At 44.7% G+C, this 23,817-nt stretch overlaps 1 protein-coding gene and 1 pseudogene across 2 annotated transcripts in view; both read left to right on the top strand.

Annotated features, from left to right (window-relative positions):
* The window catches only part of LOC311135343 (vacuolar protein sorting-associated protein 4A-like), a 569,660-nt pseudogene that overhangs the window by 467,663 nt on the left and 78,180 nt on the right, over nt 1-23,817 (top strand). The gene's annotated exons all lie outside the window — the stretch shown is intronic.
* The window catches only part of LOC311135179 (tRNA-specific adenosine deaminase 1-like), a 32,883-nt gene that overhangs the window by 2,727 nt on the left and 6,339 nt on the right, over nt 1-23,817 (top strand). The window contains exons 5-8 of the mRNA XM_084169106.1: nt 4,015-4,639; nt 5,410-5,555; nt 14,108-14,207; nt 14,426-14,512. Of these exons, the coding sequence (XP_084025232.1) occupies nt 4,015-4,639; nt 5,410-5,555; nt 14,108-14,207; nt 14,426-14,512 (958 nt within the window). The remainder of the gene's footprint in view (nt 1-4,014; nt 4,640-5,409; nt 5,556-14,107; nt 14,208-14,425; nt 14,513-23,817) is intronic.

The following is a 23,817-nucleotide window of genomic DNA, read 5'->3' as shown; positions in this document are numbered from 1 at the left end:
AGCCAGCGGCTTCCAAAACACAGCTCATGCAGCAAGCCCCAGAAATAAACTTTCCCATTGAGTAAAATCCACAATCCACCCCTCTAAAGAAAACCTGGCTCCTTTCTCCGAAATGCCACCAGATCAATGATCGAATACATGACTGAAGCATTGCATTTCGGTTTAGCCCGCCATCTCACACATAGACACACACAGTTTTGGCCCCAGCCACAGGGATCTATACAGAAACATTGACCTCCATCGCGACCAAATCTACTCTTTTTCCATAGGCTTGTCCTATGTATAGCTCTCAAACTCAATTTTGGACCTCGAAGCCAGTTCTACTGCTTTTTTAAAATTGTTCCCCTCTAATCAGGGATTTAGACCTTGGACACCAGGTGGGTGCAATTGAGTATCAAGTACCACAGAAAACCAGCAGGTTCCGGACCTCATAGGGTAAGAGTTGAATACCCTGATCTATAGTATGACAGCACCAGCAGTTAGCTACCAAGAGCTGGCAGACATGTTAATTTGGTTACTTTAGCGTTAGTCAGTGTTATTTAGATGGAAGACATGAGCTCTATAACGTTAGCATAGAGGTAGTAAGCTAGCTCTTTCACTTCCCCGGTGAAGCCCTGATAATGCTTTGTCTGCTGGTGCTGCTGGCTGTTTGTGATACTTTATATGCCACGTTGTTGGTAGTGACAGCATCCACTTTGAAAGCAACATTTTGCTGAAGCCCTCCTTCCATTGTTGATAGCCGTGGAAGTTCTCAAGGATGAAATGTGCCCCGCAGATTGACGAGCAGATGCCCCATTCGCCCGCCTCATTCTCACAAATGTATCCCACTTTTTACAGAGTGTTTCATTTGCATGGCCATAGAGGCATACAGACATTTGCATCACAAGTGTTGCTACACCCTGCTACCACACAAAGCTTGGCCATCTTGATTAATAAAAATGCAATTGCAAGCTAGGTGGTGGGCCGAAACCGGAAAACATGAAGTTGATCGATCCCCGTCGAGGGAGGAGCTGATTTTTTTTGGTATATGACAGTAAAACATTCTTACGATGACTATAAAATGTGTTGGTACCTTCAATTCTTGCACATTTTCTCATAAAAAGTATATTTCAACACTGTCTGCTCAGGCAAATTTGACGAACTGCTAAACTTGCAACCAATCAGAACTCCCGTACATACCCCTATTGATGAAGGCAGCCAATGACCTGTGTCTATCTACGATGAAAGAACAGCCTCTTAGATTTAGCCGGTGGTAACTTGTGGAATAGACACCGGCTGGAATGCGGTAGAAATACATTTTATTTTTTACCCGTCAGTATATACAGTTGAAGTCGGAAGTTTACATACACCTTAGCCAAATACATTTAAACTCAGTTTTTCACAATTCCTGACATTTAATCCTAGTAAATATTCCCTGTATTAGGTCAGTTAGGATCACCACTTTATTTTAAGAATGTGAAATGTCAGAATAATAGTAGAGTGATTTATTTCAGCTTTTATTTATTTAATCACATTCCCAATGGATCAGAAGTTTACATACACTCAATTAGTATTTGGTAGCATTGCCTTTAAATTGTTTAACTTGGGTCAAACATTTTGGGTAGCCTTCCACAAGCTTCCCACAATAAGTTGGGTGAATTTTGGCCCATTCCTCCTCACAGAGCTGGTGCAACTGAGTCAGGTTTGTAGGCCTCCTTGCTCGCACACGCTTTTTCAGTTCTGCCCACACATTTTCTATAGGATTGAGGAAAGGGCTTTGTGATGGCCACTCCAATACCTTGACTTTGTTGTCCTTAAGCCATTTTGCCACAACTTTGGAAGTATGCTTGGGGTCATTGTCCATTTGGAAGACCCATTTGCGACCAAGCTTTAACTTCCTGACTGATGTCTTGAGATGTTGTTTCAATATATCCACATAATTTTCCTTCCTCATGATGCCATCTATTTTGTGAAGTGCACCAGTCCCTCCTGCAGCAAAGCACCCCCACAGCATGATGCTGCCACCCCTGTGCTTCACGGTTGGGATGGTGTTCTTCGGCTTGCAAGCATCCCCATTTTTCCTCCAAACATAACGATGGTCATTATGGCCAAACAGTTATATTTTTGTTTCATCAGACCAGAGGACATTTCTCCAAAAAGTAAAATGTTTGTCCCCATGTGCAGTTGCTTGCTGAGCGGCCTTTCAGGTTATGTCAATATAGGACTCGTTTTACTGTGGATATAGATACTTTTGTACCTGTTTCCTCCAGCATCTTCACATGGTCCTTTGCTGTTGTTCTGGGATTGATTTGCACTTTTCGCACCAAAGTACGTTCATTTATAGGAGACAGAACGCGTCTCCTTTCTGAGCGGTATGACGGCTGCGTGGTCCCATGGTGTTTATACTTGCGTACTATTGTTTGTACAGGTGAACGTGGTACCTTCAGGCGTTTGGAAATTGCTCTCAAGGATGAACCAGACTTGTGGAGGTATACCATTTTTTTTGGAGGTCTTGGCTGATTTCTTTTGATTTTCCCATGATCTCAAGCAAAGAGGCACTGAGTTTGAAGGTAGGCCTTGAAATACATCCACAGGTACACCTCCAATTGACTCAAATTATGTAAATTAGCCTATCAGAAGCTTCTAAAGCCATGACATCATTTTCTGGAATTTTCCAAGCTGTTTAAAGGCACAGTCAACTTAGTGTGTGTAAACTTCTGACCCACTGGAATTGTGATACAGTGAATTATATGTGAAATAATCTGTCTGTAAACAATTGTTCTGAAAAATGACTTGTGTCATGCACAAAGTAGATGTCCTAACCGACTTGCCAAAACTATAGTTTGTTAACAAGAAATATGTGGAGTGGTTGAAAAACAAGTTTTAATGACTCCAACCTAAGTGTATGTAAACTTCCGACTTCATCTGTAGATGGGTTGGCTGACAACATCACAAAAACGATGTGCTCACTTCCATGGGGCAGAAGTCCGCCTGTTGTGATACTGGATGGTCAGATTCCTAGCAAGAATTACAAGAAACTGCCATGTAGGGAATCGCAAGTGGCTCGTTTCAGCTTGTTTCATCTTGTTTTTGATACCATGTCTTGTTTTGACTGATTTCATGTCAGTGCTATGGCAAAAATTCGATAGCTAGCTGACCAACAACTGTAACGATGTATATGAGAGACAAAAAGTGGTCATTGTGCTAATGTATTTATGTTTTCAATAAACATTGGTGACAAAATATAGCTCACATGTTGTCAACAATGTAAGCCAACATCTGTTTTGCCCCATGGTTGCGCGTGCATCGTTTTTGTTGCTAAACAACCAACCTGTCTATGAAGGGTGAGCCTCCCTGTGTGACGCTGACTGCGGGGCTTCGTGGGATTGTTTCCGAAGTTAAAGCTGATTTGGAGAACACCTCAAACCCAACTTTTAGAACAATATTACAGTACTATACAACAAAGTTTGTAATTTGGGAACGTTCTCTTGGGGTGCTTTAAGTTACTATTATATGTGTTTCTGGCATTGAGAAATAGCTGCTACATGTCGTTTAAATAGAATGTCCTGCCCGCCTGTGGGGAAAACAACCCATGTTACCTTGGTTACCCTATTGGCTCATCTACAAATCTACAAGTAGTGAGTGGAGTTAAGAACGGACTATAATAAAATAGTTAAATGTCTTACCAGTGTTTTCCACACCCATAGCTACGTGTAGCCTACTTGGACACCATGTCCCCACAATTTCCCACTCTTTCACACCGAATAGCCTTAAGCCACAGGGCTCTTCTCGCAGAACCTTTTCTGCATGTTTTGTTATTTCTGTATAACAAAAAAATCTACGACAACGTTGGCTCTTTTACAATGAGGGTCAATGGGAAAAAAATTTGTTTTCCCCAATTTCCGACTCTGAGTTATGTGTTTGCTAGCGTTAAATATATATATATATATATATATACATACCAGTTTCCTATGATAATTAGAAGTTGTTAGAGCTGATATGCTTAATCAGTATGTTTCGCTGTTATGTCTCCAGGCGGAGATGCCTCCATCATTCCCATGACGACTGACAGCCAATCCCAACCCTGCCCACCAATAAGGTCAGAGGAGATCATCCCCAATGGAACCAATGAAAAAGCAGAAAGAGTAAACCTGAAACGCAGTGCGGAGACACAGACTGATGGGATCAATAAGCGTCTTCGATTAGAAGAACAGGAGAAGTCAGAGGATGAGCTAAAGTGTGGTGGGAACCTGGTTGTAAATCTTACTGACAACCCTGCACAGACTCCTACAGAGAGTCCAAGGCCGGAGGGGGAGAATGCACTGACCAACATGGTGTTAAAACAAAGAGACAATGCTTTGACACAACAGGCTCTGCAGGACATACACCGGACAGGTGCTAAGTGTGTCCCTGGAGGACCAGAGGATCCCCTCCAGCCCGGGTTAAGGTACCACAGTACTGGGCTGCTGAGAGTGAAGCCTGGTCGGGGGGAGCCCACTCTGTCTCTCTCCTGCAGTGACAAGCTGGCCAGGTGGGCAGTGTTAGGTTTCCAGGGTGCGCTGCTCTCCCATTACCTACAGGGGGCAGTCTACTTCAGCGCAATAGTGGTAGGGAGATGTCCATACAGCCATCAGGCCATGCAGAGAGCTCTGATCACCAGGTGAGCTAGCTACTACATATGGAAGGGGGGAAGGTATTAAGGGTTTAGGACTCTGAAAGAGTATGAATAATAGTCCTGTGTAGCTCAGTTGGTAGAGCATGGTGCTTGCAACGCCAGGGTTGTGGGTTCGATTCCCACGGGGGGTCAGTATGAAAAATGTATGCACTCACTAACTGTATGTCGCTCTGGATAAGAGCGTCTGCTAAATAACTAAAATGTAAATGTAATGGAAAGTTGAGAGATGTTAGAAGATGTTGAATGTGGAGGTTGGGCTGCTGGGGTATGAGAAGAGTTTGTTAGTAAATACAGAGGGTTACAGTTAAGAGGGACACCAATCTTTACATTCCCACCATGTCGTCAATGTCCTGCTCGGCCTCTTGGCTGGCATGTGTTGTTTGTTTCATGTTTCTGTGACCCGCCAGCTGTGGTTTAGTTGACCACCATCTCTGGTGGCTCATCATGTTACATGGCTGCTCACTAAGCCCTGGTGGTGTGAACTGTGAAGGAGCAAAGCCTATAACCTGTTTTTTTATTTAACCTTTATTTAACTAGGCAAGTTAACCTTTATTTAACTAGGCAAGTTATTTAACTATAACCTGTTAATGATATAGCTTTGCAAACTGCGTTTTTATGTCCCATATTTGTGTTTTTATGTTTCTGTTTGGTTGTGTGTGAGACAGAGTAGGGAAACAGATAGTCATTAGTGACCCCCTCTGTTTAAACAGATTTTAGTATAACTAGAAGTGATTGGTTCCTCTGTGTTTCTACAGGTGTTCTGAGGTGACAGCCCTGCCTGCTGGCTTCACAGTGCAGCCTCCAGAGCTCCTGCAGTCCAGCCTGGAGTTTGCTCACAGCCAGGCACAGACGGAGCACAATCATCAGCCCGGCCAGGGCAGAGTCTCACCTTGTGGCGCAGGTGGGATTCTTTTTTTTACTCCCCAGTCTGTAGCTACATTTATATTTAAGGCCCAATGCAGCCTTTTTTTATATCAATATCAAAAAATCATTTCTGGGTATCAATTAAGTACCTTAGTGTAATAGATTTCCATTTAAAATGGGCAAAAATGACTTTTTAGCAAAAAACTTTCTCAAGCAAGAATTTTGCTAGGACTGTCTGGGAGTGGTCTGAGTGGGGAGGGGAAAACTGAAAACTAGCTGTTATTGGTTTGGAACTCTTTGTTATTGGTCTATTAACCAATTTACCGCATGGTGATGTCACCATGGAAAGCTGAAACTCCCGCCCATGCAAACCTGTTGATTAAAAGTTCCTGTGTAGATTGTATTTCCAATCAGCAACTATCAGGAACTAACACTAATAAAAAAAATCACACTTTTACAGTGTTAGTTTCAGCTGATGTACAATATGATATTAAACACAGGAAAAACAGAATTTTGACTGCACTGGGATTATTATTTTTTTTTAAATTTATAAATAATAAATTTTTCGCATAGATGTGACAATTGCCTGCTACGGTGCGTTTCCATTTAACGGTCTTGTGTCGATTTAAAACAGCTCGACGTAATGACGTCAACCATTTTTTATGTTTTCGCAAAAACCTAGAACGTGGAATAAAAATCATTTCAACGTCAATAATTGGGGTTATATTTGGTTGAGATGTTGAGCAACTAGATTACAACCTATATTCACTCGCAAAAGACAGCCAAAATTTAGTTGAATTTCCAGTGTGTTATCATTATGCTTTTCAACCAACTAAAAGCACAATCAAATTCCAATGGAAAATCTATATCTGAGTTTTGGTTTAGTTGTCACCTAAATGTCTATCACTGCGCTTTCAACCATTTAAAAGCACAGCAAAGTTCAAATGGGAATACAATGTCAGATATTTGGTTTATTTATACAACAGATTGTGTTTAGGGATAGGCCGTATACCGTATTTTACTATATACCGGTATTGATGCACGGACCGGTTTGGGTTTTTACTTTACCTTCTATAATGGTATTTCAGTGTTTGTTTTGTTAAATGTGATATGCAACTCTGTTGAACAAAAATATGAACGCAACATGCACATTTCTAAGATTTTACTGAGTTACAGTTCATATTAGTAAATCAGTCAATTGAAATAAATTCATTAGGCCCTAAGCTATGGATTTCACATGACTGGGAATACAGATATGCATCTGTTGGTCACAGATAGATTTTTTAAAAAGGTAGGGGCGTAGATCGTAAAACCAGTCAGTATCGGGTGTGACCACCATTTGCCTCATGCAGCGCGACACATCTCCTTCGCATAGAGTTGATCAGGCTGTTGATTGTGGCCTGTGGAATGTTGTCCCACTCCTCTTCAATGGCTGTGCGAAGTATTGGCGGGAACTGGAACACGCTGTCATACACGTTGATCCAGAGCATCCAAATGGGTGACATTTGTGAGTATGCAGACCATGGAAGAAATGGGACATTTTCAGCTTCCAGCAATTGTGTACAGATCCTTGCGACATGGGGCCGTGCATTATCATGCTGAAACATGAGGTGATGGCGGCGGATGAATGGCACGACAATGGGCCTCAGGATCTCACCACGGTATCGCTGTGCATTCAAATTGCCATAGATAAAATACAATTGTGTTCGTTGTCCGTAGTTTATACCTTCTCATACCGTAACCCGACCGCCACCATGGGGCACTCTGTTCACAACGTTGACATCAGTAAAACGCTCGCTCCCACGACGCCATCTGCCCGGTACAGTTGAAACCGGGATTCGTCCGTGAAGAGCACACTTCTCCAACTTGCCAGTGGCCATCGAATGTGAGCATTTGCCCACTGAAGTCGGTTATGACGCCGAACTGCAGTCAGGTCAAGACCCTGGTGAGGAGGACAAGCACGCAGATGAGCTTCCCTGAGACGGTTTCTGACAGTCTGGTCAGAAATTCATTGGCTGTGCAAACCCAGTTTCATCAACTGTCGGGGTGGCTCGACTCAGACCATCTCGCAGGTGAAGAAGCCTGAGGTAGAGTTCCTGGGCTGGCGTGGTTACATGTGATCTGCGGTTGTGAGGCTGGTTGGACGTACTGCCAAATTCTCTAAAACGACGTTGGGAAGGCTTATGGTAGAGGAATTCACATTCAATTCTCTGGCAACAGTTCTGATGAACATTCCTGCAATCAGCATGCCAATTGCACGCTCCTTCAAAACTTGAGACATCTGTAGCATTGTGTTGTGTGACAAAACCACATTTTAGTGGCCTTTTATTGTCCCCAGCACAAGGTGCATCTGTGTAATTATCATACTGTTTAATCAGCTTCTTGATATGTCACATCTGTCAGGTGGATGGATTGTCTTGGCAAAGGATAAATGCTCCCTAACAGGGATGTAAACACATTTGTGCACAGCATTTGAGAGAAATAAGCTTTTTGTGCATATGGAACATTTCTGGGATATTTTATTTCAGCTCATGAAACATGGGACCAACACTTTACATGTTGCGTTTATATTTTTGTTCAGTATAGTTTACTCCTTTTGTCTCTCTCCCTCTCCTGCATGCCGCTTCCCACAACAAGCCCTGCCCCATCAAGGAGGGCAGTTGTTGGTGTTGCTCGACCACCGAGTAATGAGCACTTCACTTGCGGTTCACTCTGCAGTCTGCATGGTCAGACGCAACAAGATGTTGTTGACAACAGTGCTTTCAAAGCGTTCTATAATTACACTATTAGTTTGTGTATCTTACTGTCTTCAAACTGCTAGTTTGTCTTTTCTTAGCAAGTTGTGGATGAAAATAAATCGTGTTAGCCGCTAATCGCTAGTTAGAGCAAACCTAGCTAGCTAATACAACCTGATATCAATGCTGTACTACCTTTATAATAATATAATATTATATTATAAAATAAATCGTGTTAGCCGCTAATCGCTAGTTAGAGCAAACCTAGCTAGCTAATACAACCTGATATCAATGCTGTACTACCTTTAGTCACAACCTAAGCTACCGGTTTCCACTAGTTAACACAGCCACAAAGTCGACATGGCTATATCGTGAAGTTTCATGAAATCAAGGTTAGCAGTGTGGTTAGGTTTAAAATAAAATGTTAAGTAGATTCAGTGTATAAATAGGTGGGGTTTATGACCCAAGCTAGCAACATGAAGAAGGGGAATGTAACATCGTATAGGGTCCCCTGGGAAACGGCGACCAACACTTAGGTTTATACCCTGTCACATTTCCTCCATGGAAAATTATTTTGGGTTGAAGTTGGATTGAACAGTATAAAACAATCAGAATGGAGAAAGCCCCATGTAAATCACTTATAATTAATGTGTTGCCACATAGGGTCATGAACTACTCATAAAGCATATTTAGAACATAAATACCGTAAAAAATGTGAAAAATATTGTGATATGATATCTGGGGCATATCGCCCAGCCCTAGTGTTATCACTGTACTTCATCTAATAGTATAACCAAATGACCTGGATTGCAGTTGAGATTACATTAAAAGTACAACTGATCACATTCTAGATTCTGCTCAGATTATTACAGCAATTGTGAACATTACATTTTAGTCATTTAGCAGACGCTCTTATCCATTTTCTTTTCTCCATACATCTCCACAGATGCATGCTATCTTGAACATTCACGCTTTATGTGATTACATAAAAATAAATGTATAGTTAGTCATAGGCCTGAGCAATGGAGCAAACAGAGCAGCTGCACCCCCACTTTCAAAATAGGGGTGCAAACGTATGTTTTTGCACCCCCACTTTTTTACTAGAAAATGATCATGGTCCATTGGGTAATTTGCCATGTTTTGAGCTAGTCTGTATTTAAATAGATATGTCTATTTTATATATGATATAAAAATTAACAGATTGTATTTTGAACCCCCTCCCCCCGTTGCCTCAAGATGAATGGTTTTGACCACTCTTATTGTTCAGTGCTGTTAGAAAGCACTAGTTGCACAACTGGTGTTTTAAAATGGAAATGCACCTGCAAAATAATTGTTTTATCTATTTTGTTGTGCTGTTACATTTGTGTCGTTGTTTCATGTCTGATGGTGTTGGTCCAATGGTGTTCTTACATATCATTTGAGCTGCGTGCACCATAAGGGAATTCAGTATAATTTGACTTTGCTTGTAAGAACCATGATGCGCAAGGGCATGTCTGATTAGGCTTTGCTGTAGCGCAGACTCTGAGTAGCCTTCCATCAGCCTACCAAAGGTTGCACCTTAGCAAACAACTGCATGTCCGGTAGCTCGCGGGCTGTCAATGAGTAGCTCGCAAGTAGATAGTGAGAAATAATCAGTAGGCCTAATGTTACATGATTAAATGTAAAAAAATAAAATAATAATAATAATCCTCCCCATGCTGTTTATAGACAGGTAACACCATTATGCATTTTTTGCCATCTATTTTCTAGTGATGGGGGGGGGGGGGACTCGATACAGTTACATATTGGGATATTATTTTTGACGATACAGTGCATTCGGAAAGTATTCAGACCCCTTGACTTTTTCCACATGTTATTACTTTTACAGACTTATTCTAAAATGGATTAAGAAGAACATTCTCATCTTTCTACACACTTTACCCCATAATAACAAAGTAAAAACAGGTTTTTACAATTTTTAGCTAATTTATAAAAAATTTAAAAAGGAAATATCACATTTACATAAGTATTCAGACCCTTTGCTGAGTACTTTGTTGAAGCACCTTTGACAGCGATTACAGCCTCGAGTCTTCTTGGGTATGACGCTACAAGCTTCTCTGCAGATCCTCTCAAGCTCTGTCAGGTTTGATGGGGAGTGTCGCTGCACAGCTATTTTCAGGTTTCTCCAGAGATATTCGATCGGGTTCATGTCCGAGCTCTGGCTGGGCCACTCAAGGACATTCAGAGACTTGTCCCGAAGCCACTCCTGCGTTGTCTTGGCTGTGTGCTTAGGGTTGTTGTCCTGTTGGAAGGTGAACCTTCGCCCCAGTCCGAGGTCCTGATCACTCTGGAGCAGGTTTTCATCAAGGGTCTCTCTGTACTTTGCTCCGTTCATCTTTCCCTCAATCCTGACTAGTCTCCCAGTCCCTGCCGCTGAAAAACATCCCCACAGCATGATGCTGCCACCACCATGCTTCACCGTAGGGATGGTGCCAGGTTTCCTCCAGACGTGACGCTTGGCATTCAGGCCAAAGAGTTCAATCTTGGTTTCATCAGACCAGATAATCTTGTTTCTCATGGTCTGAGAGACTTTAGGTGCCTGTTGGCAAACTCCAAGCAGGCTGTCATTTACATTTAAGTCATTTAGCAGACGCTCTTATCCAGAGCGACTTACAAATTGGTGCATTCAACTTAGGATAGCCTGTGGGACAACCACCACTGGGGGAGGGGGGGTGTAGAAGGATTACTGTTAGTCTATTCCAGGTATTCCTTAAAGAGGTAGGGTTTCAAGTGTCTCCGGAAGGTGGTCAGTGACTCCGCTGTCCTGGCGTCGTGGGGGAGCTTGTTCCACCATTGGGGTGCCAGAGCAGCGAATAGGTTTGACTGGGCTGAGCGGGAACTGTGCTTCCGTAGAGGTAGGGGGGCTAGCAGGCCAGAGGTGGATGAACGTAGTGCCCTTGTTTGGGTGTAGGATCAGAGCCTGAAGGTAAGGAGGTGCCGTTCCCCTCACAGCTCCGTAGGCAAGCACCATGGTTTTGTAGTAGATGCGAGCTTCAACTGTGCCTTTTTACTGAGGAGTGGCTTCCGTCTGGTCACTCTACCATAAAGGCCTGATTGGTGGAGTGCTGCAGAGATGGTTGTCCTTCTGGAAGGTTCTCCCATCTCCACAGAAGAACTCTGGAGCTCTGTCAGAGTGACCGTCGGGTTCTTGGTCACCTCCGTAACCAAGGCCCTTCTCCCCCGATTGCTCAGTTTGGCCGGGCAGCCAACTCTAGGAAGAGTCTTGGTGGTTCCAATCTTCTTCCATTGAAGAATGATGGAGGCCACTGTGTTCTTGGGTACCTTCAAAGCTGCAGAAATTTTTTGGAACCCTTCCCCAATCTGTGCCTCGACACAATCCTGTCTCGGAGCTCTACGGACAATTCCTTTGACCTCATGGCTTGGTTTTTGCTCTGACATGCACTGTCAACTATGGGACCTTATATAGACAGGTGTGTGCCTTTCCAAATCATGTCCAATTAATTTAATTTACCGCAGGTGGACTCCAATCAAGTTGTACAATTTCTCTACCTGTTTTCGCTTTGTCATTATGGGGTATTGTGTGTAGATTGATGAGGAAAATTAAATTAATTTAATCAATTTTAAAATAATGCTGTAACGTAATAAAATGTGGAAAAATTAAAAGGGTCTGAATACTTTCCATATGCACTATATGTACATATCTACCTCAATTACCTCATACCCCTGCACATCATCTCGGTACTGGTACCCCTTGTATATAGATAGCCAAGTTATCGTTACTGATTGTGTGTATATATTATTACTTTTATGCGTTTTATTTTTCTATTATTTAAAAAATGTATTTCTCTCTGCACTGTTGGGAAGGGCCCGTAAGTAAGCATTTCACTGTTAGTCTACACCTGTTGTTTACGAAGCATGTGACAAATCATAATTTATTCGAAAAACTGTTTCCATCATAATAGCTGCTGTTTCCATTATGCATGTTGCAATGTCTTTTTTGCGATATTGCTTTTGTTGAATAAACCTGGGTCAATGGAAACCTGCCAACTGTCTCAATAGGTAACACCTTGTCCTTCACTCTTCACCCTATTTGTCCTCTGTCATCCCATTTAACCACATGCGCCCTTTCAAACTATCCTAATATTTTCTCAGCCTAACGGTCTTGTCTGGCACACTGCATATGACATCTGTTTATGTGGTATATTTGCTGATCTACAGTGGGGAAAAAAAGTATTTAGTCAGCCACCAATTGTGCAAGTTCTCCCACTTAAAAAGATGAGAGAGGCCTGTAATTTTCATCATAGGTACACGTCAACTATGACAGACAAATTGAGAGAGAAAAATCCAGAAAATCACATTGTAGGATTTTTAATGAATTTATTTGCAAATTATGGTGGAAAATAAGTATTTGGTCACCTACAAACAAGCAAGATTTCTGGCTCTCACAGACCTGTAACTTCTTCTTTAAGAGGCTCCTCTGTCCTCCACTCGTTACCTGTATTAATGGCACCTGTTTGAACTTGTTATCAGTATAAAAGACACCTGTCCACAACCTCAGTCACACTCCAAACTCCACTATGGCCAAGACCAAAGAGCTGTCAAAGGACACCAGAAACAAAATTGTAGACCTGCACCAGGCTGGGAAGACTGAATCTGCAATAGGTAAGCAGCTTGGTTTGAAGAAATCAACTGTGGGAGCAATTATTAGGAAATGGAAGACATACAAGACCACTGATAATCTCACTCGATCTGGGGCTCCACGCAAGATCTCACCCCGTGGGGTCAAAATGATCACAAGAACGGTGAGCAAAAATCCCAGAACCACACGGGGGGACCTAGTGAATGACCTGCAGAGAGCTGGGACCAAAGTAACAAAGCCTACCATCAGTAACACACTACGCCGCCAGGGACTCAAATCCTGCAGTGCAAGACGTGTCCCCCTGCTTAAGCCAGTACATGTCCAGGCCCGTCTGAAGTTTGCTAGAGTGCATTTGGATGATCCAGAAGAGGATTGGGAGAATGTCATATGGTCAGATGAAACCAAAATATAACTTTTTGGTAAAAACTCAACTTGTCGTGTTTGGAGGACAAAGAATGCTGAGTTGCATCCAAAGAACACCATACCTACTGTGAAGCATGGGGTTGGAAACATCATGCTTTGGGGCTGTTTTTCTGCAAAGGGACCAGGACGACTGATCCGTGTAAAGGAAAGAATGAATGGGGCCATGTATCGTGAGATTTTGAGTGAAAACCTCCTTCCATCAGCAAGGGCATTGAAGATGAAACGTGGCTGGGTCTTTCAGCATGACAATGATCCCAAACACACCGCCCGGGCAACGAAGGAGTGGCTTCGTAAGAAGCATTTCAAGGTCCTGGAGTGGCCTAGCCAGTGTCCAGATCTCAACCCCATAGAAAATCTTTGGAGGGAGTTGAAAGTCCGTGTTGCCCAGCGACAGCCCCAAAACATCACTGCTCTAGAGGAGATCTGCATGGAGGAATGGGCCAAAATACCAGCAACAGTGTGTGAAAACCTTGTGAAGACTTACAGAAAACGTTTGACCTGTGTCATTGCCAACAAAGGGTATATAACAAAGTATTGAGAAACTTTTGTTATTGACCAAATACTTATTTTCCACCATAATTTGCAAATAAATTCATTAAAAATCCTACAATGTGATTTTCTGGATTATTTTTTTCTCATTTTGTCTGTCATAGTTGACGTGTACCTATGATGAGAGAGGCCTGTCATTTTCATCTTTTTAAGTGGGAGAACTTGCACAATTGGTGGCTGACTAAATACTTTTTTCCCCCACTGTACATTGAGTCATGAATGTCAACTATCTCCTGTTTTCAGCTATCAGCTGGTGCGCTGTGTTGGATCAACCACTTGATGTCACTGCTAATGGCTATAAACATGGAGTGACCAAGAAGGCTCTGGGCACATCGAAAGCAAGGTAAGAGCCAGGACTTTAAAAAGAACGAATAGGTTGGTTTTTAGGCACAAATTGGAAGGATATAATCTGGCCAGTTCCTTTTTCATGTGTCAACCCAGCATTATGCAAAACCTTCTGTGCACCCTAATTCAATGCACAGGCTGCCTCTCATCACATTGGTATCTGTATTGCGTTAAGTCCCCTGAACTTCAGATTGACGGCTGTCTTTGTCTTTTCAGGTCTCTTATTTGCAAAGTGGAACTCTTTCATTCTTTCCTGTCACTGCTGGCTGTCACTGACAAGTCCCACCTCCCTGAATCTCTAAGGTAATTGCCCCCTCTGAGATGGAAGAACAAACGACTGCCGACATCATATTGTAATTTCTAAATATCCTGTTCTCTACCATTTATTCTGTTTGATTAGTGAATAGCGTGGTGTCCGTAGTCTGTGTAAAGTGCCAAAAATATTCTGTAAATGAATTTAAGAGGGGTCTCAATTTCCTGCATATGATTTGATAATAGATCAAAGGTGTGTGTGTGTGTGTGTGTGTGTGTGTGTGTGTGTGAGAGTCCATTAACAACAAATAACAAAATATACAGTCATACTTTAGAACACAGTATACAAAAAGGGTACACATTTCAACAAAAATACATAATGCTTCACAGGCATTTAGGGTTCGCTTTGCTTTCCCGTTTCTTTTTACGCAGCATTTTAAAGTAATTTAAGTTAAATTTTTCTTTAGCCCACTTACATTTATGTATAAAATATTTACCAAACATTAAAAAAATAAAATCTTTATGTATACTTTGTTCTGATCCAAATCCTGATTATTAAGTAAAAGTAAAATATCCTTACCATCAAGCTGAACCCTAGCACCAGTTGATCTAAAAAATAAATGCTCAAGATCTGTCCAAAAAAATCTTAGTGTCAATACAATCATAGAATAAAGGACAAAACGCACACTTTTCGTCAATATCTATTTAAAATCTTGGAAGTACCTGGTTAACTAGATAAATTAAGTGAATGATTTTAAAAGACACTTCACGGACTTTGTTAGTGTCACAATAATTTCTATTTAAATTCCATACCGCTGGGGGCCTCCCGAGTGGTGCAGCGGTCACTACAGACCTGGGTTCGATCCCAGGCTGTGTCACAGCCGGCCGTGACCGGGAGACCCATGAGGCGGCGCACAATTGGCCCAGCGTCCCTCCTTGTGGGGGGCAGGGTGCCTGCAAGCTGACTTTGGTCATCAGCTGGACAGTGTTTCCTCTGACACATTGGTGCGGCTGGCTTCCGGGTTAAGCGAGCAGTGTGTCAAGAAGCATTGCGGCTTCAAGAAGCATTCGGAGGACGCATGGCTCTCGACCTTCGCCTCTCCCGAATCAATAGGGGAGTTGCGGCGATGGGACAAGACTGTAACTACCAATTTGGGGAGAAAAAGGGGTAAAAGTACAAAAAATTATACATTCCATACCGCTTTCCAATTAATATTAAATGTAGGATTCCGTATACTTTTGCAGGAGGGAAAGCAGGCTCGGTACATATCTTCCTAATATCATTATTAGTGTACTTTTGATCCTAGATGCACACACCATGTAATAAAATAAAACTTCTTAATTCCTCTCATAAACATAATTTCCCTGTATAAGTCTTATAAGACCTGTAGGTATTGCATCAAAAAACGATGGCATACTCCTTCACATCACTGGAATTCCATATTTATTCAAAAACTCAACAATTATAAACCACATTTTAGAAATTAGCTGTTCAACCGGACCTTGATAAACTGTCTCTGATGTGTTTGAGCAGGGCTTGATCAAAAGCCTGCACACCCAGTATCTCTCCAGACTGAGAGTTGACCACGTGTTTTATACTATTGCCTAACAGGCATTCTAATTTGTGGGGGTTAAGTGCCTTACACAATGACAGGAGAGGGTACATAGGATCAGAGTGCAGCCTCCCAGTGTTGATACCACATTACCCTTACTTTTTTCCCTCACTGTACATAAAAAAGTATTTGATCCCCTGCTGATTTTGTACGTTTGCCCACTGACAAAGACATGATCAGTCTATAATTTTAATGGTAGGTTTATTTGAACAGTGAGAGACAGAATAACAACAAAAAAATCCAGAAAAACGCATGACAAAAATGTTATAAATTGATTTGCATTTTAATGAGGGAAATAAGTATTTGACCCCTCTGCAAAACATGACTTTAATACTTGGTGGCAAAACCCTTGTTGGCAATCACAGAGGTCAGACGTTTCTTGTAGTTGGCCACCAGGTTTGCACACATCTCAGGGATTTTGTCCCACTCCTCTTTGCAGATCTTCTCCAAGCCGTTAAGGTTTCGAGCCTGACGTTTGGCAACTCGAACCTTCAGCTCCCTCCACAGATTTTCTATGGGATTAAGGTCTGGAGACTGGCTAGGCCACTCCAGGACCTTAATGTGCTTCTTCTTGAGCCACTCCTTTGTTGCCTTGACCGTGTGTTTTGGGTCATTGTCATGCTGGAATACCCATTTTCAATGCCCTGGCTGAGGGAAGGAGGTTCTCACCCAAGATTTGACGGTACATGGCCCCGTCCATCGTCCCTTTGATGCGGTGAAGTTGTCCTGTCCCCTTAGCAGAAAAACACCCCCAAAGCATAATGTTTCCACCTCCATGTTTGACGGTGGGGATGGTGTTCTTCGGGTCATACACGGCGAGTTGAGTTGATGCCAAAGAGCTTGATTTTGGTCTCATCTGACCACAACACTTTTACCCAGTTCTCCTCTGAATCATTCAGATGTTCAGACGGGCCTGTATATGTGCTTTCTTGAGCAGGGGGACCTTGCGGGTGCTGCAGGATTTCAGTCCTTCACGGCGTAGTGTGTTACCAATTGTTTTCTTGGTGACTATGGTCCCAGCTGCCTTGAGATCATTGACAAGATCCTCCCGTGTAGTTCTGGGCTGATTCCTCACCGTTCTCATGATCATTGCAACTCCACGAGGTAAGATCTTGCATGGAGCCACAGTCCGAGGGAGGTTGACAGTTATTTTGTGTTTCTTCCATATGCGAATAATTGCACCAACTGTTGTCACCTTCTCAACAAGCTGCTTGGCGATGGTCTTGTAGCCCATTCCAGCCTTGTGTAGGTCTACAATCTTGTCCCTGACATCCTTGGAGAGCTCTTTGGTCTTGGCCACGGTGGAGAGTTTGGAATCTGATTGATTGATTGCTTCTGTGGACAGGTGTCTTTTATACAGGTAACAAGCTGAGATTAGGAGCACTCCCTTTAAGAGTGTGCTCCTAATCTCAGCTCGTTACCTGTATAAAAGACACCTGGGAGCCAGAAATCTTTCTGATTTGAGAGGGGGTCAAATACTTATTTCCCTCATTAAAATGCAAGTCAATTTATAACATATTTGACATGCGTTTTTCTGGATTTTTTTGTTGTTATTCTGTCTCTCACTGTTCAAATAAACCTATAATTAAAATTATAGACTGATCATTTCTTTGTCAGTGGGCAAACGTACAAAATCAGCAGGGGATCAAATACTTTTTTCCCTCACTGTATGTATAAAAAATAAGTACCAATTGTTGGTCATGCCGCCAATTGTTAGCCATTGAAATTTGGTTAAAAGTCATGGAGAAGTCATGGAAAAGTAATGAAGTTCTATCTGTCAATGTGTATGAACCGGTTTTGACTAGCAGAAGTTACTTTTTGTAGCAGGTTAGGAGAACCTGCGCAGCATGTTAGAATTAATGTGGCAAGTTAGGAGAATAAGGTTAGGAAAAAGGTTAGGGTTAGCTAAAATGCTAAAATTGTCCCTGATGCGTCTTCAACGTATCTAGTTACAACCAGGCCTGCCATGAGAACAGTCTTGGTTTGCACTAATGCTATTCTGCACGCAGAGTGGGGGACAGACAGACGAGCAGCTAATTTGCGAAGGAAGTTATTTCTGATTTCTGTGCGTAAACGGGAGTGGACGGGAGTGATTTTTATCGGGAGAGTACAGGAAAGTTCCGGGGTTATAGAACTGTTGCGGGATCGGGACAGGAATTAATTTTCACTCCTGTGTCAACCTCTAATCTACACCCTCTGACTAGTACAGTGTAAAGTCAACGGCTCTCCCACATCACATGTCCCTGCAATAATTACCTTAATACCAGTAGACAGCGTTTTTGCTCTGTTATAAGCAGTCTCACATAGCCCTTTACACTCGTAACTGTATACAGGTTGAAAATTGCAGATTTGAACATTGATAAGCGCCTAAATTGGAACGCAGTGGCTGTACTGTAACATGCTATACACTGCTATTCACTCTTGACCATTTCTTCTCCCCTTTCTGGGATGGCTACAAGGCCCTCCACCGCCCCCCCTTCGGCAAATCAGATCACGCTTCCATTTTGCTCCTCCCCTCCTATAGGCAGAAACTTAAACAGGAAGTACCTGTGGTAAGGACTGTTCAACGTTGGTCTGACCAATCGGAATCTATGCTTCAAGATTGTTTTGATCACGCGGACTGGGATATGTTCTGGGTTGCTTCTGAGAATAGTATAGACGTATACACTGGCTGTGACAGAGTTTATCAGGAGGTGCATAGAGGATGTTGTTCCCACTGTGACAATTAGAACTTATCCAAACCAAAAACTGTGGATTGATGGCAGCATTCGCGCAAAACTGAAAGTGTGAAAGACCGCATTTAACCACGGCAAGGTGACTGGGAACATGGATATGTACAAACAAATCAAATCAAATTTTAATGGTCGCATACACATATTTAGCAGATGTTATTGCGGGTGTAGCGAAATGCTTGTGTTCCTAGCTCCAACAGTGCAGTAGTATCTAACAATTCACAACAATACACACATCTTAAAGTAAAATAATGGAATTAAGAAATATATAAATATTAGGATGAGCAATGTCGGAGTGGCGTTGACTAGAATACAGTATATACATATGAAATGAGTAAAACAGTATATAAACATCATTAAAGTGACCAGTGATTCCATGTCTATGTACAAAGGGCAGCAGCCTCTAAGGTGCAGGGTTGAGTAACTGGGTGGTAGCCGGCTATTGACAGTGACTAAGTTCAGTTCAGGGCAGGGTACTGGGTGGAGGCCGGCTAGTGATGGCTATTTAACAGTCTGATGACCTTGAAATAGAAGCTGTTTTTCAGTCTCTCGGTCCCAGCTTTGATGCACCTGTACTGACCTTGTCTTCTCGCTGATAGCGGGGTGAACAGGCCGTGGCTTGGGTGGTTGATGTCCTTGATGATCTTTTTGGCCTTCCTGTGACATCGGGTGCTGTAGTTGTCCTGAAGGGCAGGCAGGGTGCTCCCGGTGATGTGTTGGGCAGACCGCACCACCCTCTGGAGAGCCCTGTGGTTGCGGGCGGTGCAGTAGCCGTACCAGGCGTTGATACAGTCCGACAGGATTCTCTCAATGGTGCATCTGTAAAGGTTTGTGAGGGTCTTAGGGGCCAAGCCGAATGTCTTCAGCCTCCTGAGGTTGAAGAGGCGCTGTTGCGCCTTCTTCACCACACTGTCTGTGTGGGTGGACCATTTCAGATTGTCAGTGATGTGTACGCCGAGGAACGTGAAGCTTTTCACCTTCTCCACTGCGGTCCTGTCAATGTAGATGGGGGCATGCTCCCTCTGCTGTCTCCTGAAGTCCACAATAAGCTCCTTTGTTTTTGTAACAAGGTGAGTAGGACGGATCCAGGCGCAGGAGGTGTGAATCAAAGAATAGTGTAGGCCTCCTTTAGCTCAGTTGGTAGAGCATGGTGCATGCAACACCAGGGTTGTGGGTTCGTTTCCCACGGGGGGCCAGTATTAAAAATGTATGCACTCACTAACTGTAAGTCGCTCTGGATAAGAGCGTCTGATAAAATGACTAAAATGTAAAAAGAAAATGGCCAATACAGCAGTTCGCAGCAATGCGTAAACCAAATACAGTGCAACCTTAAATGCGTACTGGGAAAACAAAACACAGGGGTGAATATCCCGGCGATAAAAGTAACATAATGCTCAACACAAGCTAGCGACACCTCCACATGGAACAATAACACACAAAGACATGGGGGAGCAGAGGGAATAATTATACAGAGACTGATGAGGGGATATGTACCAGGTGTGTGTGAAAAACAAGGCAGCTTCGGAGGGAGTTGTGACAGTACCCCCCCCCCCCCCCCCCCTTGACGGACAGCTCCAGCAGCGTGCCGACACCGGCCCCGGGGACGGCCAGGAGGACGCGGAGCAGGGTGATCTGATCCGGTGGAAGTCCTGCAACAGGGAGGGATCGAAGACATCCTTCACCTGGACCCAGCACTACTCCTCCGGACCGTACCTCTCCCACTCCACGAGGTACTGAAGGCCCGACGCCTCGAATCCAGGATGGAATTGATGGAGTACGCCGGGGCCCCCTCGATGTCCAGAGGGGGCGGAGGGACCTCCTGCACCTCAGACTCATGGATCGGACCAGCCACCACCGGCCTGAGGAGAGACATATGAAATGAGGGGTTAATATGATAATCAGGAGGGAGCAGCAACCTATACGTAACCTTGTTCACTCTCCTCAGGACTTTGAACGGCCCCACAAACCGCGGGCCCAGCTTCCGGCAGGGCAGGCAGAGTGGCAGGTTCCGGGTCGAGAGCCAGACCCGATCACCCGGTACAAAGTCCTCACTGCGTTGGCGTTCAGCGTTGGATGTGGACGTGGGCAGCGTTCCACGTCTCCTCCGGGCGCCGAAACCAGCCGTCCACCGCAGGAGCTTCGGTCTGGCTCTGATTCCACGGTGCCAGGACCGGCTGCTACCCTAAAACACATTGAAATGGTGACGTGTAAGTGGAGGAGTGGCGGAGAGAGTTCTGGGCATATTTGGCCCATGGCAAGAACACCGACCACTCCCCCGGCCGGTCCTGGCAGTAGGACCGCAGAAACCTACCCACATCCTGATTCACCCGTTCCACCTGCCCATTAGATTCGGGGTGACACCCAGAGGTCAGGCTGACCAAGACCCCAGACGTTCCATGAACGCCTTCCAGACCCTAGACGTAAACTGGGGACCCCGGTCAGACACTATGTTCTCTGGCACCCCGTAGTGCCGGAAGATGTGAGTAAAAAGGGCTTCCGCAGTTTGCAGGGCCGTGGGGAGACCGGGCAGAGGAAGGAGGTGGCAGGCATTAGAAAAGCGGTCCACAACAACCAGGATGTTGGTGTTACCCTGAGAGAGGGGAAGATCAGTTCGAAAATCAATCGATAAGTGGGACCATGGTCGTTGTGGAACTGGTAAGGGATGTAACTTAGCCACTGGAAGGTACCTAGGTGCCTTACTCTGGGCGCACACCGAGCAGGATGAGACATACACCCTCATGTCATTAGCCAAGGTAGGCCACCAGTACTTCCCGGTAAGGCAGCGCACTGTACTGCCGATGCCTGGGTGACCAGAGGAGGGGGACGTGTGTGCCCAATAGATAAGACGATCACGGACACTAGACGACACGGACCGAAGTCCAGCTGGGCACTGAGGTGGAGATGGATCTGTGTGTCCACGTCCACCGCCCACACCACCGGCGCCACAATGCAGGAGGACGGGAGTATCGGGGTATTATCAATGGGCCTCTCCTCTGTGTCGTACAGCCGTGACAGTGCGTCTGCCTTCATGTTCTTAGTGCCTGGTATATAGAACAGCGTGAAATCAAACTGGTTGAAGAACAAGGCCCACCTGGCCTGGCGAGGGTTCAGCCTCCTCGCTGCCCAGATGTACTCCAGGTTACGGTGGTCAGTCCAGACGAGGAAAGGGTGGTTAGCCCCTCGAGCCAGTGTCTCCATGCTGTCAGGGCTCTGACAACAGCCAACAGCTCCCGATCACCAACGTCATAGTTCTGGTCCACCGGGCTGAGCTTCTTAGAGAAGAAGGCACAGGGGCGGAGCTTGGTTGGCGTGCCCGAGCATTGGGATAGGACAGCGCCTACCCCTACCTCGGACGCGTCCACCTCCACTACGAACGGCAATGAGGGATCGTGGTATCCGAGGAAAGAGACGGATTGTTGGAAAAACAGACACTTTTCTGCCTTGGGATACAGGTCATGCTCCAACAGTCACCCAAGCACTCTGCGAACAAGGGACACATGCTCGGCACGCGTAGCGGAATACACCAGGATGTAATCGATGTAAACCACCACACCGCGACCAAGCATGTCCCGAAACACCTCGTTCACAAAGGACTGGAAGACTGATGGAGCATTCATCAACCCGTACGGCATCACCAGGTTTTCATAATGCCCTGTGGTGGTGCTAAATGCTGTCTTCCATTCGTCCCCTTCCCGGACACGCACCAGGTTGTACGCACTCCTGAGATCTAATTTCGTGAAGAAGCACGCCCCATGCATTGATTCGATCACGAGGAAATGATGGGTAGAGCATAACTATAGCGAATTGTAATTCTATTAAGTGCACGGTGATCAATGCAAGGGCGCAGACCCCCTGACAACAGGGACTCGGAGACGTATGTTTCCATAGCCTCCGTTTCAGCCTGCGACGGGATATACATGACTCCTGGGCGGCACAGCATCTAACCTGAGGTTTATCGCGCAATTCCCCAAGCAATGGGGTGGTAATTTGGTCGCCTGCGTTTTGGAAAAGGCGTGCGCCAAATCGAGGCATTGTCTGGACTTTCCACCGTGGTCGCACCAACGGAAACAGCTAGACACCTACCCTGACACTCTCGCGACCAACCCGTGAGAGCCCTCTGCGGCCATGAAAAGGTGAGGTTGTGTAGTGCTAGCCAGGGAAGGCCCAACACAACAGGGAAATCAAGGGACTCAATAATATGAAATGTGATTTGCTCATTATGGATCTCCTGCGTAATCATAGTGACTGGTGCGGTAACCTCCCTAACAAAACCTGACCCTAGTGGTCAATTGTCAAGTGCTTTGATGGGCAACGGAATAGACAGGGGAACAAATGTAATACGTAGACTAAGAGCTAAAGACCTGTCCATAAAGTTCCCAGCTGCACCTGAATCTTCCAGCGCCTTACACTGGGGAACTACCGTGTAATCAGGGAAGTTGATGTGGATGGTTAAATGCGCAGCAGAGGGCTCTGAACAAGTGTGGGTTTGTGCTACCTGGGGTGACGCGAGAGTGCCCTGCCTGCTGCCTCCAGAACCAGAAGAACTCTGACGACATCGTGCAGCAGAATGTCCTCTTCTGCCACAAGAGTGACACTGGATCAGTCGTCCTCCGTTCTCCCGGAACGCTGCACCACCCAGCTCCATTGGAATGGGAGCCGGGGTGAGGGGGGGTGAAACGGGCAGGCCCCTTCCAGGATGTCCTCACGAAGCAAGCAGGTTGTCCAACCGAATGGCCGTGTCCACCAGTTGGTCGAAGGTCAGAATGGTATCCCGGCAGGCTAGCTCCGTTCGGGTGTTCTCACGCAGGCTGCATCGGAAATGGTCGATGAGGGACCGCTCGTTCCACCCGGACCCAGCCGCTAGGGTTCTAAACTCCAGGGTAAAGTCTTGCGAGGTCCTTGTCCCCTGCCTCAGATGGAACGAACTCTCCGTAGCTGTCCAACATGTCTCCTCCTTCACTCCAGATCACATTGGCCCATACCAGGGCTTTCCCCGAGAGGCAGGAGATGA

Source organism: Coregonus lavaretus (assembly GCF_964263955.1).
Source record: "Coregonus lavaretus genome assembly, chromosome: 9".
NCBI lineage: Eukaryota > Metazoa > Chordata > Actinopteri > Salmoniformes > Salmonidae > Coregonus > Coregonus lavaretus.
This window is presented reverse-complemented; position numbering and strand designations above follow the sequence as displayed.